Source organism: Manis pentadactyla, chromosome 5, assembly GCF_030020395.1.
Source record: "Manis pentadactyla isolate mManPen7 chromosome 5, mManPen7.hap1, whole genome shotgun sequence".
NCBI lineage: Eukaryota > Metazoa > Chordata > Mammalia > Pholidota > Manidae > Manis > Manis pentadactyla.
Window position 1 is genome coordinate 138,007,219 of NC_080023.1, and position 15,706 is coordinate 138,022,924.

Here is a 15,706-nt window from a genome sequence, read left to right on the forward strand (position 1 = left end):
TGTGTTTATACAGAGGATCAAAGCCTAATTGGGCTACCCCGAAAATGAACTAAGATACGATATGAAAAAGAACTTCCAACATCTGCACTCTCTGGAAGATTCATGCCAGAAGATGATCATCAAAAAACCCCAACAAAGATCCACGCACTGCTACAGCTGTAGATGCACTCATCCCACCAGTTCCTGGACTTGCCATGGGAATGAGGAAGGAGATATCTAAGCTGGCCTGTGCATACAGTAAAACAACAAATTTGACTGGATCTATACTGTTGGAACTCAACCAAGAATTTGGAGAAGTGCAAATTGTAGCGCTCCAAACTCTTACAACTACAGACTATTTACTGGTAAAAGAACATATGGCATGTGAACAGTCCCCAGGAATGGGTTGTTTTAATTTGTCTGATTTCTCTCAGACTGTTCAAGTTCAGTTGGACAATATCCACCATATCATAGATAAGTTTTCACAAATGCCTAAGGTGCCTTAATGGTTTTCTTGGTTTCACTGGAGATGGCTGGTAATTACAGATATGCTTTGGTTATGTAACTATACTCCTATTATGTTAATGTGTGTGCGCAATTTAAGTAGTAGCTTAAAACCTATATATGCTGAAGTTACTCTACAAGAAGATATGTCAAAGAAATAATCAATCTTCCCATGTTTTCTTCTGCCTGCTACTTCTATAGCTTTTCTTCTTCCTTCCTAATTACAACCCTTAAATAGAATTCGTGCCTCATATCAAATTTACCGAGTATCATAAATCTTCCAAGTGGTAAAGATACCTCAAGACAAATGCTGGGCATAGAAGCCACAGGGCATAAATATGCAAAGAAGTAAAAAGCTAACCTTTTCAAACAATAAGGCTTCCCTCTCACTTACCAACTTCACATTTCCCTGTATGGCCCCGGAAGATGACTGGTTAGCCAGAGACGGGTAAGATTCCTCAAGGGAGGAACAACCTAAGACAGGCACAGTCGCAGGGGGGCCATCAGGTGAGAAATTGGGGATCAACAGAGGTGAGGCTTAGAACCTCACCCCCCCTGTTCTGAGAGAAATCTTCTGCATACGTGGATGTTTTATTGCCCTGGTCTAGCTTGGATTAACACATAGTCTACAGGCACACACCTGATCATCTACATTTGCTCTCTTACAACACTAAACTATGTTTTCTACCTTTATCTTGTATCTACCTACCACTTCAGCATTTTATTAAAAATAATAATAATAAAGAGAGAAATGTGGTATCCACATATAAATCAAGTATAAAAACCAAATGAGTATTCATATTTGAACTGACTGTTTAGAGTTCATAATGCATGAGCAAAACCGAAAGTTTCTGTGATGACTCCTCTTGTACTGTTCACTATGTAACTTATTCATTATGTAAGAATTTGTTCTACATGTAAGAACTTGTTTGTTATGCCTCAGAAGATTGGAGACTGACGAAAATTAGGCTTGGGGTGGATTAATGATTGTGCATTGAGCATTGACTCCCCTATACAGAATTTTATTGTCGTTAACAACCATTTGATCAATAAATATGAGAGATGCCCTCACAAAAAAAAAAAAAAAGGACAGACTTCCAATGGTAAAATAAATAAGTAACCGGGATGTAATGTATAGCATAAGGAATATAGTCAAGATATTGTAACAGCTTGGTAGGGTGATAGCTGGAACCTAGAATTATGTATATAAATGTTCTACCACTGTGTTGTACACTTGAAACTAATGTACTGTAATACTGTGCGTCAACTACCCTTCAATAAAAAATAATTAATTAAAAAAAAATATTTAGTCATACCTGAGTAAAATAATTTTATAGTTTTCACTTAGTCCATCTTCATCATTGTTTTTCCTCCTTTGCTGTTCCATATAAACATTAAAAGTAATGATTCAAATCAATGTAAACGTACAGCTATAGCTACCTTCCCTGATACCAAACAGTAGAAAATTAGCATTAAGTATGGAAAACTCTTTGCCAATGCCTTGCCCAAATCAAAGGGAGTAACAACAATGCTTCTCTGACTAGTTTTCTAGTAGACAGAACCTTAGTATGGAAACAGCAAAGGAGAAAAAAATGCATACCAGTTAAACTTGAGAACTGAATTTTTGTCCCTACAAAATAATACCATTTTTCTGTCATATCCATCCATCCATTTATATTTCTATATCTAGCTTTGTCTTTCTACTATACCTTAGGACTACAGTTTAGTAATTATATATGTATTTATATGGTAGATATAACTTTTAAACACACACACATACACATCCTTTGTAGACTATTCACATTAGGACATTCCCATTTAACATACATGTGTAGTGGCGAAAGAGAAAGAAATTTAAAATGACAGTTAAAAATTAAAAAGAAAGAACTCTGGTTATGTTAGAAAGATTTTGGGGAATTAACCCAAAAACTGGTAAATAAGAGGAAATCTAGCATTTTTTCTGCCTTTTCTATATAAACTGTACTGTACACACACAAAAAGAAAAGTTAACAAAAGACTTCTTTATACCAATCCAACTAATAAATGAGAACAGAAAGATAAAATTAGAATAACACTATTTGCAACCTCTAATAAAATAATGGATCTAAGCAACCTGCTAAAACCATTAGGTGAAAAGCTGATAGGGAACTTTATAATGGATGGATACGGCTAACAATACTTGAACCTAGTGATCAATCCTATAACCACAGACAAAGATAACCAGATATTATGTGCCTTGTGATATTATGAGAAATAAGGTACAATAATTGGTATTCTTTCCAAAAAAAATTAAACCCAAGTCTGATATAGATTTAACTATGAGTTCATAAGAAACACAGGGACAGAGGAAGATGTTAAATGACACCAGAAAGATGCAGTCACCCAAATCCAAAATTTGAAAAATTCGTAAGATTACCTACTTTATTCATTAAATAAATTACAAGGGGGGAAAAGGAGCAGGAAGAAACTATAGATTAAAAAACTTAAGAAATACATCAAGTAAATGCAATAAGTGGGCTTCATTTAGATTTTAAAGCAAACCAACTATACAAAAAAGCAAAACCCTTTAAGAGACAGTGACAAATATGTGATTATTAATGGGATATTTAATTAAAGAATTACTAATTTTTAGGTGTGATCATAGTATTGTGGTTAATACTGAAAAAAAAAAAAGAGTCCCAATATTTCAGAGATACATACATATGCACACATACATATATTCACAGATAAAATTGATATGATGTACAGGAATTGCTTCAAAATATCTGGGAGAAAGGTGCAGGGAGCACTGGTATAGATTAAATAAAATTGGTCATGTATTGACTGTTGAAACTGGGTGATGGGTGCATGAAGGTTCATTATATACTCTATTTTTATATATGTTTTTTAATGCTCATTTTAAAGTTTGGGAAAAAAGGAAGAAGAATTATCCCTTGTAGACTGTTATCCTCTAAGGCATTCTTATTCAACATACTGACTGAGCCCACCTCCACATAAGGCACTATTCCAAGGTGTTAAGAGACAGCATAAGAGAGACAAGCATTTTTAAATTATCTACAACAGAGCAACTGAAAAATGAAATCAAATTATTATATAATTCTTAATAAGAGGAAGAAGTAATTAGAAGCATATAATTTCAGAAATCTACTCTACATAATACTTGACAAATATGAACATGACCAGTAAACAAATGGGATTTGGAGTGTTTTTTTGGTAATCATCTCTCATTATTTCCTCTTCTGATGCACAGATTTTCAATATTGCTAAAGTAGTAACTCAAAGTAAAAATGATATTGTTTGGCAATTTTTGGCTTCCTTTTGTTAAAACAGCTTAAAATCAAAATTATGACAAACACATTTAGCCATTCCCAGCCTTTTTATTTAACTTTCTACTACAATATAATAACAAGAGACATTTGATTAAAGTAAAAGAAAATTGAGCAAAGTTAAAAGGAAAAGAACTTCCCATGTAATCTGGATATGAAGGCTAAAATAGCCTATAAAAATAGAGATAAGAGTAATAAACTATTAAATTTAAAATTGCTTTACTTTGCTAATAAACACTATTCATCACCTATAAACCAGAAACTATGTGATAAAAATTTATAAGTAGACTTCTTTTAAAACTTAGTTTGAATTCTCATACTTAAAAAACTAAACTATCATAAATATCAGTACCTACTTATATACATATACATTTAAAGCAGTAGCTTAAACATTTCAAAATAAAATATAAAAGTGTTAACTATATTTATACTTGTCCTTTATCACTTTCTAATTTATGTTTCTAAAGGATAGTTCAAACTGTTAAAATACTAAAACTCTGCTAACAGTTTGGTGCAACTGAGTGCTGAATAGGTTAACACTGGAAGAAAGCACTTATGAAAGATATGTATCATGTCAAAAATTGAATAGATATTACTTGTAAAATGAGCCATTCTGTTTCATGAAAAAAAGACAAGGCCAGTCACCATTTTCTAGGTCACAACAGAAAGGAGCAAGTAACATTAGATGGAAAGAATAAAACACTGTTTAATAGAAATACAATTTCGATCACATCATCTTGTTCCCAATGAAGGACTTTCACATTCAAAAAAGAATGCAGGAAAAAACTGAAATACATAGAGCAGTTATAAACCACTTATAAAGCTCATATTTGCAGATAGAATTAAACACATGGGATCTTGTTATAGAATAACAATGTCAGGTATTTTTCAATGTGTCTTTTTTGATTTGGGAGACATATTTTGGTGTGTGGTATCACTGAAAACATCCAACTCTGAATTCTCTAACAACGCTGTCCAAGCATACAATGTTACATACATAAAGGTCAAGCCTCTACGTAAAGGTGAGCAGACTCCACATAGGGCAATAAAGAGTGGGTATCACTAATGATTTGTCAATTGTCTAGCAGCAACAGCAATCTATCTACTTCTATTGCACTGGAAAAATTTGTTTAAAAAGAACAATATGGCAATGCCTCCTTAAAAAACTGGACCAGCTCAAATACTGGCCAAGAAAAACAAATGAATGAAGCACTGAAAAAAGAGAGATCTACTAGCCATAAAAAATAGAGCTCAAGTATTTAATACCTGTTTCTTGCAAACAAAAGAATTACTGAAACTACATCAAGAGGCATATGGCCCTAAGTCATACAAGACCCAGAACTCTGTAATTTGATCTCTGTTCTTTTTTATTACACAGCAATACCTTCTCTTTTAATTTCTTAATTAGACCATTATTAAAACAACCAGCATTTACTGAAGACACTAGGCAAGCAGGTAAGACATGTACATACAAATCAGCTTGTCCAAAGACCCCATTAGAATTTGGGGTATAGCCACTACCCACTTGCCAAGGTTGAACATGTTTCCATGCAGAGTAACATCTAAAAAACCCACATGCTTTAACTTGTTAGAAAAATAAAATTCTAAGCCCATACATTCAGGTAAACGTGTTCTCTTTATAGAAACCAAAACATAATTTGGCTGCTATTTCCTTCATATTTTCTCCACAGGAGTTCCATGCTAATCTTTTTGTCTTGGGTCATGGTATCCTGCATAGTTCCATCAATCTAAGGCCACAACCTGTGAAATTAGCATGTTTCAAGCCCCTTTCATAAAGTTAACTTTCTTTCTCAACTGTTAAGTACCCTAAAAAAAACACCCTGCTTCTTCTAAACTTCACATCTACACCATTAACATCAGTGAGCATTAATTCAGAAACAAGCATATTAAATATACATTAAATCTGTGTTGTTTTTTATAATTTTTTCCATGTATGCTTTTAATACTTAAAATTTCATTTATATTCTAATGAATATTTTCCCTCACACAGTCTAGGCTCTCATCAAATCATAAAGACTTTGAGAAAGAATAAATTTTATCATACAAATATTTTATATGTAGACATGATACCTCAACATGCAAAATTTATACTGTTCTTTAAAATTATGTGAAATGTTACTTGGTTTTTTCTCCATCCCTCCTAATACACTGTCTTTCAACTGTATCCAATCCTTAAAACAAGTTGAAGAAATCCCATATAAATGAACTTAATCAAAACAAAAAAATCATACCACCAAAGTAGCAAATCCCTAGTATCAGTTGCTCCAAGAACTACTGCAGAATAATTTTTAAAGTACCTATAAGAAGTACCATAATATAAATGTAATATACTTCAAAACATAAATTGTTAATATAATTTCATTATTTGTTTAAATACATATAATAGATGGCTAAAAACAATTAAATGACAACTGAGCAATTATTCCAAAAAGTTTGTCATCTCTTTACAGCATGCCAGTTATTCATTTCTGTTAACAACTGTCCTGCAGAAGTCATAAATAAACGACAACAGTATCTACCCACAAATGTTCTGAGAAACTTACCGTCATTTTGGCTCTTGCACTTCATCTCCTCCTTCCACGACAGGATGGTGTTCAGGGGAACATAGTCCCTTATGTATTCTTTGCGTCTCTCCTCTAAGGTCATCTTCAGTAAACGTTCTTGCAAAATAAAAGCAGAATCTCCATTTGTATTTAACTTTTAAGTTCAGAAATTATTTTATAATTTACATATTAATCATGTTAAACTAACCAAAGAATTGGTGTCAGCTTGAGGAATACCAAAATGCCAATCTAATGACTCCATATTGGAGTGTTGAAAGGTGTCAAATTAATATTATATTTAGCAGGAGAAAAAAAAAAAGAAACATCAAAACCTGATAAGAAAGAATCTCTTGTGGTAGGTAGCCCAAGAAATAAGTAAACTCTTTCTATTATCATCTGTTGACAGTGCCAGGTGATATGTTTATATGCTGCAAGTACAAAAGTAATCCTTAACCTTGAGGAGAACAGAAGACAGAGGAAATGGGTAAGATATAAAATAATACCTACACAAATAAAATACAAAGTCCTAAGACAGGTATGTACAAATGCTAAGAGTACAAGAAAGGCAGCCACCAAGATATTTCCCATGATGTTATGAACAATAAAAGTATACTTTCAATTTAATAACATCATTGTGGGGATAATACAAGCAATACTTTTAATATACATTTTGATTATAACACTATTTTTAAATGTATCTTAGAATTAATAATAGTTGTGTCACTTATAAAGAACTATGTGCCAGGTACTTCACATGTATAATTGCACTGAAATAATCTTCCCAACAACTCACCAAAATTGACAGTTTTGTTACCTCTATTTTGCAGATAGGGAAATGAAGCACATCAAAGTTCAGTAGTTTGTCCAAAGCAAGAGAGCTTTCCATTAAAATCAAGTCAGATATCCACTAGACAAAAAGTACAGCCTATACTTTTAGCCACTATTACTCTACTACCTTCTCAGGAAAAGCTCCCCAAAAAGAGAGGATGTGTATGCTGCTAGTTCCTGAAGGATAAGTAGAATTTTGTCATGAAGAGGTAATGAGTAAGGATATTTCAGACTAATAAAGAAATGTAAACAAAGATAAGGAGATATAAGTAGCTTGATGAAGCTGCATGATACGCTACATGAAGTGGCCAGGGAAGTGAAGTTAAAATGAAAATGTATAGGAACTTGTATACCATGCTGAGCAGTTTAACCTTTATCCTACAAAGTAGACCAGTATTATTCAAAGTTGATTGTGCATATCCAGGAGGTACACAAAAACAATCTCACTAGGACACAGGGGGAAATAATGTAAGCAATTCTATTTATATTTGTTTTAACCTGAAGAAATAAGAAATCAATTAAAAACTGACACAGGCATCCTCACTCATTCTGTACATCAGCTGTTATGTATCATATGCTTTACCAAAGGTCTCCACAATATACAGATATTGATAGTCCTCAATTCCCTTTCAGCAAATTATAAGGTGAATGGATTTATGGATAGTATCTACTTTTAGGTAATCTAACCCTCATAAAATAATCACTTTAAAAGATTCTTTCACAGAAATAAACTGCAAAGTATTAATGGAAGCGAACCACCAGCAAACAAGAACAGGGAGACAACATTTTTCCCTGCTCCTAGAACTGTGCTTTGTTCAGCCACATTAGAAGGCAAAAACAAAACAAAAAATAGGTATTTTAGGCAGATGTGATATATTCAAGTCAGAATACTACAATACTCAAGGGTCAACACTGTATGAATTTAAGATGCCTACAGGGCATACAAGTTGAAATAAAGAATCTGGAACTCAGGAAAGAGGTCTAGCCTAAAGAGTTTGGAGTTTGGAAATTGTAACCTAAACTTCTGAAAGTTAACCTAACCTTCTAGGAAGTTCATATAAGAGACCAAACCTCAAAAACAACTTTTAGGGAAGGGACCCAAAGAGGAGAAAAATGAAATAAAACTTAGGTGTCATTGGTGGTACAAGGTAAATCAAGGTCCCAATGAACATGGAAACCAGCAGAAAAATAGAGTTTTAATAAGTAGAGAGGAGAAATACTGTCAGTTGCTATAGGAATATCAGGAAGAGTAACAACTAAGCCAATGGTTTTATCAACTGGGTCATGAACAGCATTGGAAAGAAAGCGATGTGGTTAACAGAGCTGACTGGGTGATAATCCCAAATTACTTAAATCTTAAATTACTTAATCTCTTTATGGCTCAATTTCTTCTTGAATTAGGTATATTCTCAATTTACAGATGAGGCAACTAAGACGGAGAGGTTGAATAGCTTGCCTAAGCTGCCACAGCTAGTAGGCAGTACAGCTAGGATTCAAAGCCACACAAATGATGTTCAAAGCTCTTGACCCTACAGAATACTACCTCATAGGGCTGGTGAGAATTAAGTGACATAACACACATAAGGTACAAAAAGTACCTCCTCTTTCAGTTTTGACAATTTCAGTTTTGCAAGGTCACCTGTGATTCAGAAGCAGATGATCCTTCTTCTGATGCATTGTCAGAAGGTCAGCAGTAACCTAACACATCACAGTGCCTACATCATCACCTCACTTCATTTCATTACATAAGCATTTCATTATCTCACAGCATCACAAGAAGAGTTAGTACAATACAATAAGGTATTTTGAGAGACAGAGAGAGAGACCACATTCACATTAACCTTTACTGAAGTATGTCATAACTGTTCTATTCATTATTATTAATTATTGCTGTTAATCTCCTATTGTGCCTAATTTAAAAATTAACCTTTATCATAAGTATATATGCATAGGAAAAAAACATAGTATATACAAGGCTTAGTATTATCCAGTTTCAGGCATCCACTTGAGGTCTTGAGACATATCCCCCATGGAAAAGGGGGCCGTACTGTACTTAGAAGAGTGCTGAGCACACAACTAGAACTCAAATAATAATGATTTTTATATTAGTACCATCATCATTATGAAATAACTGTAGGACCATTAGCTTCATTAGAGTATAATTGAGATTCAGGAGACTGAGGGCCTGAAGAAAAGACAAATTTTCTACTTTAGAATAGAGGATACTTGAGCATTGTTTCAGGCTGAGGAGAGGAGCTTGAAAACACTGAGAAAGTAAACATAACCAAAAGGGAACAAATGGTAGCACAAGATCTCAAAGGGCACAGATGAGATAAAGAGCACAAGCAGATTGGTTAACTTTTAAATGAAGAAGAAAAGTGCTTCCTCTAAGAACAAAGGACATGTAAAGAAACAGACAAATCAGACTATGCATAAAGATGGGAGAGCTATTCATGTTATATGACATGTATTTTCTGTGTGAATTAAAAGGCAATATCATCCGTTAAGTATAGGAGGATGGGGTCTTGGAATAGGAAGCTTGAAAGGAATGGTAAATTTGGAATAATCACATAGAAGAGGAAAGGGGGTGACAAGCACTTACCAAAACACTACTAAAAAAGGTCAGATCACTGATATGGAAATATTGCAGTGTCACTGATCAGGTTGAAAGATATTATGAAGTAACTTTAAGTTTTAATGTCAGAAAATACGTAAGGTAATGCAACCTGGTCTCTGCCATTCCATTAATTTAAAAGTTAAGTATAGACACTTTAAACAAAAACAAGATCAATACTGAGACATTAATGTAAACAATGAGATAATTTAAGATTCAGTACTTGAAATGATAATACAAATTAACTGGTTTTTAATTGGGGCTCACTAGTTAACAACTAGTTAACGTGTATTTCAGAACTCCTTAGTTATTTGTTCAAACCATGAGACATACTGAGGTCACAGACATATGCACAGTTTCTTTGGCATTACACAAAACTTCCTAAAAGAATGCCTCATTTCACCTTTGCAATAAATCTTTTCTCTGTGAACCAACATGTAAGCAGACCCGCTTATTTTATGGTATACTGAGTTAAAATATGTTTACAGAATGCCTTGACATTTCAATGAGGTAGGCAAGCCTACCTTTAGATTTAAATAACAGCTGCAAAAATATGACACCATCCTCTTCAGTGTAATGTAAAGAAAAAGCTCAGCTTCTTAAAAGTAACTACTGTACTAGAAATCCCTAACTCCCTATTAATGGTATAATGTATAAATTTTTTAATACTCAAAAAAGAGACATCTTGATTAAGATACTGAGACATACATTAAAGTCTTCACGTCACAATAACTTTTTTCTTTAACATTAAACTTCACACAAAAATAGGTTAGTTTTGGAAAAGAGAAATTTACTTTGTTAAATGCCTTCTTAATTGTGCATTTGCTTCATGATTTAGAAAATACTAAATTTGATTATTTTTCCCTATTAGAAGCAAAAGAAGAAAAAAAATCAAGATCTGCTAAATGCCTTCTTTGTGCATTTGCTTCTTTATTCAGAAAATATTAATTTGGTTATGTTTTCCCTATTGTTAAAAGCAAAAGAAGAAAAAACCAAGGTATTTGACATTCTAAAAGGCCTGCTGTCACAGTCCAACTGCGCAGATGTTAAATAAAGGAACCACTATAACACTGTTACTTTAGGAACTTATCTGTTATGACAGAAAAGTAGTAGCAATCACTATAATGTTATCAATGATTCACGCATTGAAAACAATCTCCATCTTCCAATATTTTGCCTTCATTATTATTAATCATACAAAGCTAACATTTCCAGATCAATAAAAATGGGCATGATTTTTTAATGCTTACAAGGCAAATCTTTGTTGAAAGTGTGTTGAAACTAAAGTAACTAACTGCTACTGCAAAGCAAAGCATAATTATTTTATACTCTAGAATTTCTAGTACTATATATGTCCATTATCAGTGCCACTGTCGATCTAGCTGATTCGAATAAACCTCAATTGATACGCACAAAATTCAGAGGTAGGCTCATTCACAGAGAGTGACATCAGTCTCACAATCTCACTCTGAGCAACTTCAGACTATGAATGGGAAAGGAATATAGAGAAACACACTGCAGAAGAACGCTCATTCAGACTTCTCTGAAGGCACTTATCCTCACTGTCAAGACGCTCCTTTCAGGTTCCCCCTAGAGTTTCGCGTTTTAGAAGTCACATTGCGGCGCAGAAAGAGGGGACCCGGAGAAGGGGTAAACACCAGACGGTGGGGACACTGTCAGCTGGGCGTTAGGGGGATAGAAGCAAGAAGTGAATGCACGAGGGCCGGAGGGGCGAGGAGGCGCAGCAGGAGCTGCAGCCTTCGTGCCCGCCTGCGGCACGTGTCCACGGGACACCCGGCCGGGAGTCGGAAAGTCCCAGCTGGGGTCCGGGGACAGGGTGGGGGACCTGGACAAGTTGACCGCGCCCGGGGGCTGCCGCGCGGGGCTCCACGCCGCGAACGAGGCGAAGGTAGCTCCGAACCGAGAGAAGGTGACCGGGCGCGCCCGGCGACGGAGAGGGGCGGGCGGCAGAGAGGGGCGTGCGCCCACACGTGCGCGAGCTGCAGGTGCCCGGGGGCGGCGCGTGCACGCCGCTGTGCGCGCGCGTTTGTACACACGGACCCGCGAGGGAGGCGGCACCGGCCGGGCGGGCTCAAGGCGGGAGCTCGGGCAACGGGCTCCGCGGCACACACAAGCCCTGACCCCCGCCCCCACCCCACCCGCACTCCCCGCACCCCCGGGACTCGACCGGCCGGTTACCTTTTTCCTCTCTCCACACCCTTTTCTTCTTGTTGCTGGGATACATGTTGCCGTGGGGGTGGCTGGCTTTAAGCTGCAAGTTCCCCAGGCTCACGGGCAAACAGGGTGTGTGTGGAGTGGGAGGGGTGGGAGGAGGCACTCGAGAGGGAAAAAGTGCGAGAGGCTCCGCGTCCCGCGCCGTTCTCCGCTCTCTGGTCGCAGCCCTCCTCCCTCTGCCCTCGCTAGGCTTCGGCTCCCACTCGCCTCAGCCCCGCGGCCGCCGCCACAGCAGCACCTCAGAGCCTGTCAACTAGGTCACGCCTCGCGCTAACCTAACACTCGCGCAGGCCCCGCCTCCCAGCCGCTAGCCAGCGCCGCCTCCAATTGGCTGTACTGCCCGCCGCTCTCCGTATTCCAGCCACCGCGCGCCCCGACTTCAGCCCCAGGGCTCACGCGCAGGCGCAGGCTCTGGCGGAGACGCTAAAGACGTTGGGGAGCTGAAGAGGCGGAGCCAGAGCGAGAGGGGTCTGAAGATAGACTCGCGACGGGGGCGGGGCGGGGCGTGGAGCGGACGCCCGGGAAGAGCGTGAAGCGACTGGCGCTTAGAGCGCTAGGAGGACCTCAGGGCGTGGCCTATAGGGCCAGGTGGGCCAGGTAAGCCAGCTTCCTGAGGAGCGAACTGGATTGAATGCTCCTCAGGAACTACAAGATGCGAAAGTGGGAGGAGAGGTGAGTCGACACGAATTGTCCATGGTCACTCTAACTGCCAGGTCTGGACAGGTTTTATCAGATGATCTGAAGCTTTCCTCTTGACGGGCAAATATAACCACAAGAAGTGAAAAGTGTTGGGAAACAGTTCCAGATCATAAACAATCGACTACTCGACCTTGTAAAAAAAATTAACACATTTCATCGGAGTTCCATGACGTCTGGAAAGGGTAAAGGTAAACTTGACTCTTCAAGGGTTTTTAAGAACCAGGGAGTGTCTAGCAACAAAAATGTTATACTGGAAACAAAAGTTTTACATTAAAGCAAATTCAAGTGGGTGTTAACAAAAGCCATGTCATCTCATTGTTTTATTCCTCCACCAATTGCTTCAGGTCAAGGTTTGATCTAAAGGACTGGCTTGATTCTGTGTAATACTAATCTATCCATGTTCTGAATATCCAGTTATGGTAGAGTCCACCACAAAAGTAGGGTGACCTAGAATTTAGGGGAAGTTTGGTAACCCCATCCCTAAATTTATTGCATTTCTAAATATCAGAGCATACGCAAGGCTGACTTGGTGGATATGGTGAATCCACATTTATTTGATGATTGGAGTACTGCATTATATGAGTTACACTTAAGCCAAATGTGTAAGCACAAATTATTACTTGGAACACTTTTTTTTTTAATAACAAAAGGGAGAAAAGGGGAGATCCCATTAAGAATAGTAAAGAATGAAATGTTTACTCTCATGAGAATGATTCATAACATAGTAATAACTTTTATTTCGACATTGTCACTCCTGTTATTATTTTAGTGTTGTGAAATACATAAAAATTTATTTGGCTGACAGAAATAGAAAGAGGAAAGTTACATTTGAGCTAGTAATAAAAATATTCACTCATTTATTGGCAATGGAAATAAAGGGAGAGCTCTTATTCAAGACACATTACCATCATAGAATCCATAAAAATTGGTAATGGAGACAATTTTGGGAAAAGGATGAGGAAAATAAAGAAGATAAGGGTTTTATGGGATAGTTAAGAGAATGGAATATCATTAATAATATTAGATAATACAGAAGTTTGTGGGAAAGATACTGAGTTCTTACTTAGAAATGCTGAGTGTAAGGTGTCTGCAGGGAAGTGCATCACACTGGTATCCTTCCCTTCTATTACAACACATACTGGTATCCTTCCCTTCTATTACAACAGGAAAACTTTCTACCCCAAACTAAAGTCAGTCCTCCCATCTGTGCTTTCTTAGGAACCTTATACTGTTAACCTTTGTCTTATGTCAACTAAAATATTTGGACCCATCCATCAACTTTTAATTTTCTCAAGTCTCTCCCATGTTTAAAAAAAAAAAACTTCCTATGATCCCCTAACCCCCTCCAGCTACTGCCTCTCCTTTCTTTCCAAAAGTTTGCAGATACCTGTTATGTCTTTGAATAATTTTTTCTATACTCATGACTTCAGTTATAACAGTGATTCTCAACTAAGGGCAATTCTAACACCCATGAGACACTGGCAATGTCTGGAGACATTTTTGGTTGTCACACTGGAGGAAGAATGCTACTGGCATCTCCTGGGCAGAGGCTAAAGATGCTGCTATGCACAGGATAGCTGTCCACAACAAAATGTCAATACTGCTGAGGCTGGAAAACCCTGAGATACACCAATAACTCCCAAATTTATTATCTCCAGCAAAAATTTCTTCATGTGCTTCAGATCTATACATGCTACCATATACTGGATCGCAACTTTAAGAGGTGGTGTTATGTACTAATCAAAAGACATCTGAAGCCAGAACATCTGGATTCAAATGCTAGGTTTATTTTTACTGACTGTGGAACCTTTAGCAAGTTACTCAAAGTCTCTGCACTTTGGATTTTCATATCTATTGTAGATGATCAGACAGTATCTGCTTTATAAGATTGATGTGAGGATTAAGTGAATTAAAGTGACTAGCACATAGTGGTTGTGGCAGATGCTCACTAATACAATTTCCTCTCTCTTGGCCCATCAGAAGACTGTATTTCTCAGCCTTCCTTGAAGTTACTTAGGACATGTGACTGCATTTTAGGTAGGTTATAGGACAATGTGATGTATCCACTTCCAGGCCTAACCGTCACACCCCCTGTGCACTCATCCATATTCTCTCCTTTCTCTCCATAGTAATCTCAGAAGCAGTATCTCAAGAAGGAAGGAGCTTAGATCTCTAAGTCACTGCTTAGAGGAGTATTTCGGGGATCCAGAAAGTACCACACGAGGCTATAATATAAACAAGAAACTTTTATTTTCTTAAGGCACTGGTAGTTAGAGAGTATCTGTTTCAGCATTTAGTACTAATTATTCTGACAAAATACAATTATCATTAAAGTGTTAAATATCAATATTTAATGTCACAAAAGTACCTGAAATGTACTATATACCACAGTGAACTCATGATCTTTCCCTAGACTTAGACCTCTTCCAGTGCCCCCTATCTCTTTGAATGGCTTCATCACCTACTGAGGGGAACAATCTAGAAACCTAACAACCATCCCTGGTACTTCTTATAACTTTACTCTCATTTCAAATGAATTGCTATGTCTTCTCAGTTTATCTCCTGTGTAACTCTTGAATCACTTCCTTTTCCAATAGCACTGCAGGAAGCTCCGTCTAAGTATAACTGGGCTACCACAAAAGATTTCCTAACTGGCCTCATGTTCTGTCCATTCTCTGCCTCCATCTAGAGTTATCTTGTCAAATGTGATCATGTTATCTCACTGTTGTCAGTCATTCAATGACTTTCTGGTGGTCTTTGCTTATGCACTGCATTGGGTTCCTGTAAAATTCCTATGTCAAAACCCAAGTCCATGATGTGATTATATCTGGAGATAGGGTCTTAGGAGGTAACTAAAGTTGAATGAGATCATAAAAGTGAGGCTCTGATCCAATAAGATTGTGGCCCTGTAAGAAAAAGATTATCTGTCCCCACTCCTATCCCTTATCCCCCACCCC

At 37.2% G+C, this 15,706-nt stretch overlaps 1 protein-coding gene across 4 annotated transcripts in view; it reads right to left on the reverse strand.

Moving 5' to 3' along the window:
- The window catches only part of MACROD2 (mono-ADP ribosylhydrolase 2), a 2,035,411-nt gene extending 2,023,063 nt beyond the window's left edge, over window positions 1-12,348 (reverse strand). For 2 of the 4 annotated variants that reach the window (XM_036892149.2, XM_036892151.2), the window contains exons 1-2: window positions 12,015-12,347; window positions 6,374-6,490 (exon numbers count right to left, since the gene is read on the reverse strand). In XM_036892149.2, the coding sequence (XP_036748044.2) occupies window positions 6,374-6,490; window positions 12,015-12,060 (163 nt within the window). In that variant the 5' untranslated portion in view covers window positions 12,061-12,347. Of the gene's footprint in view, window positions 1-6,373; window positions 6,491-12,014 lie in introns of all 4 variants that reach the window. The other 2 variants (XM_036892150.2, XM_036892148.2) reach the window with 2 other exon arrangements.
- Window positions 12,349-15,706: the final 3,358 nt, after the last annotated feature.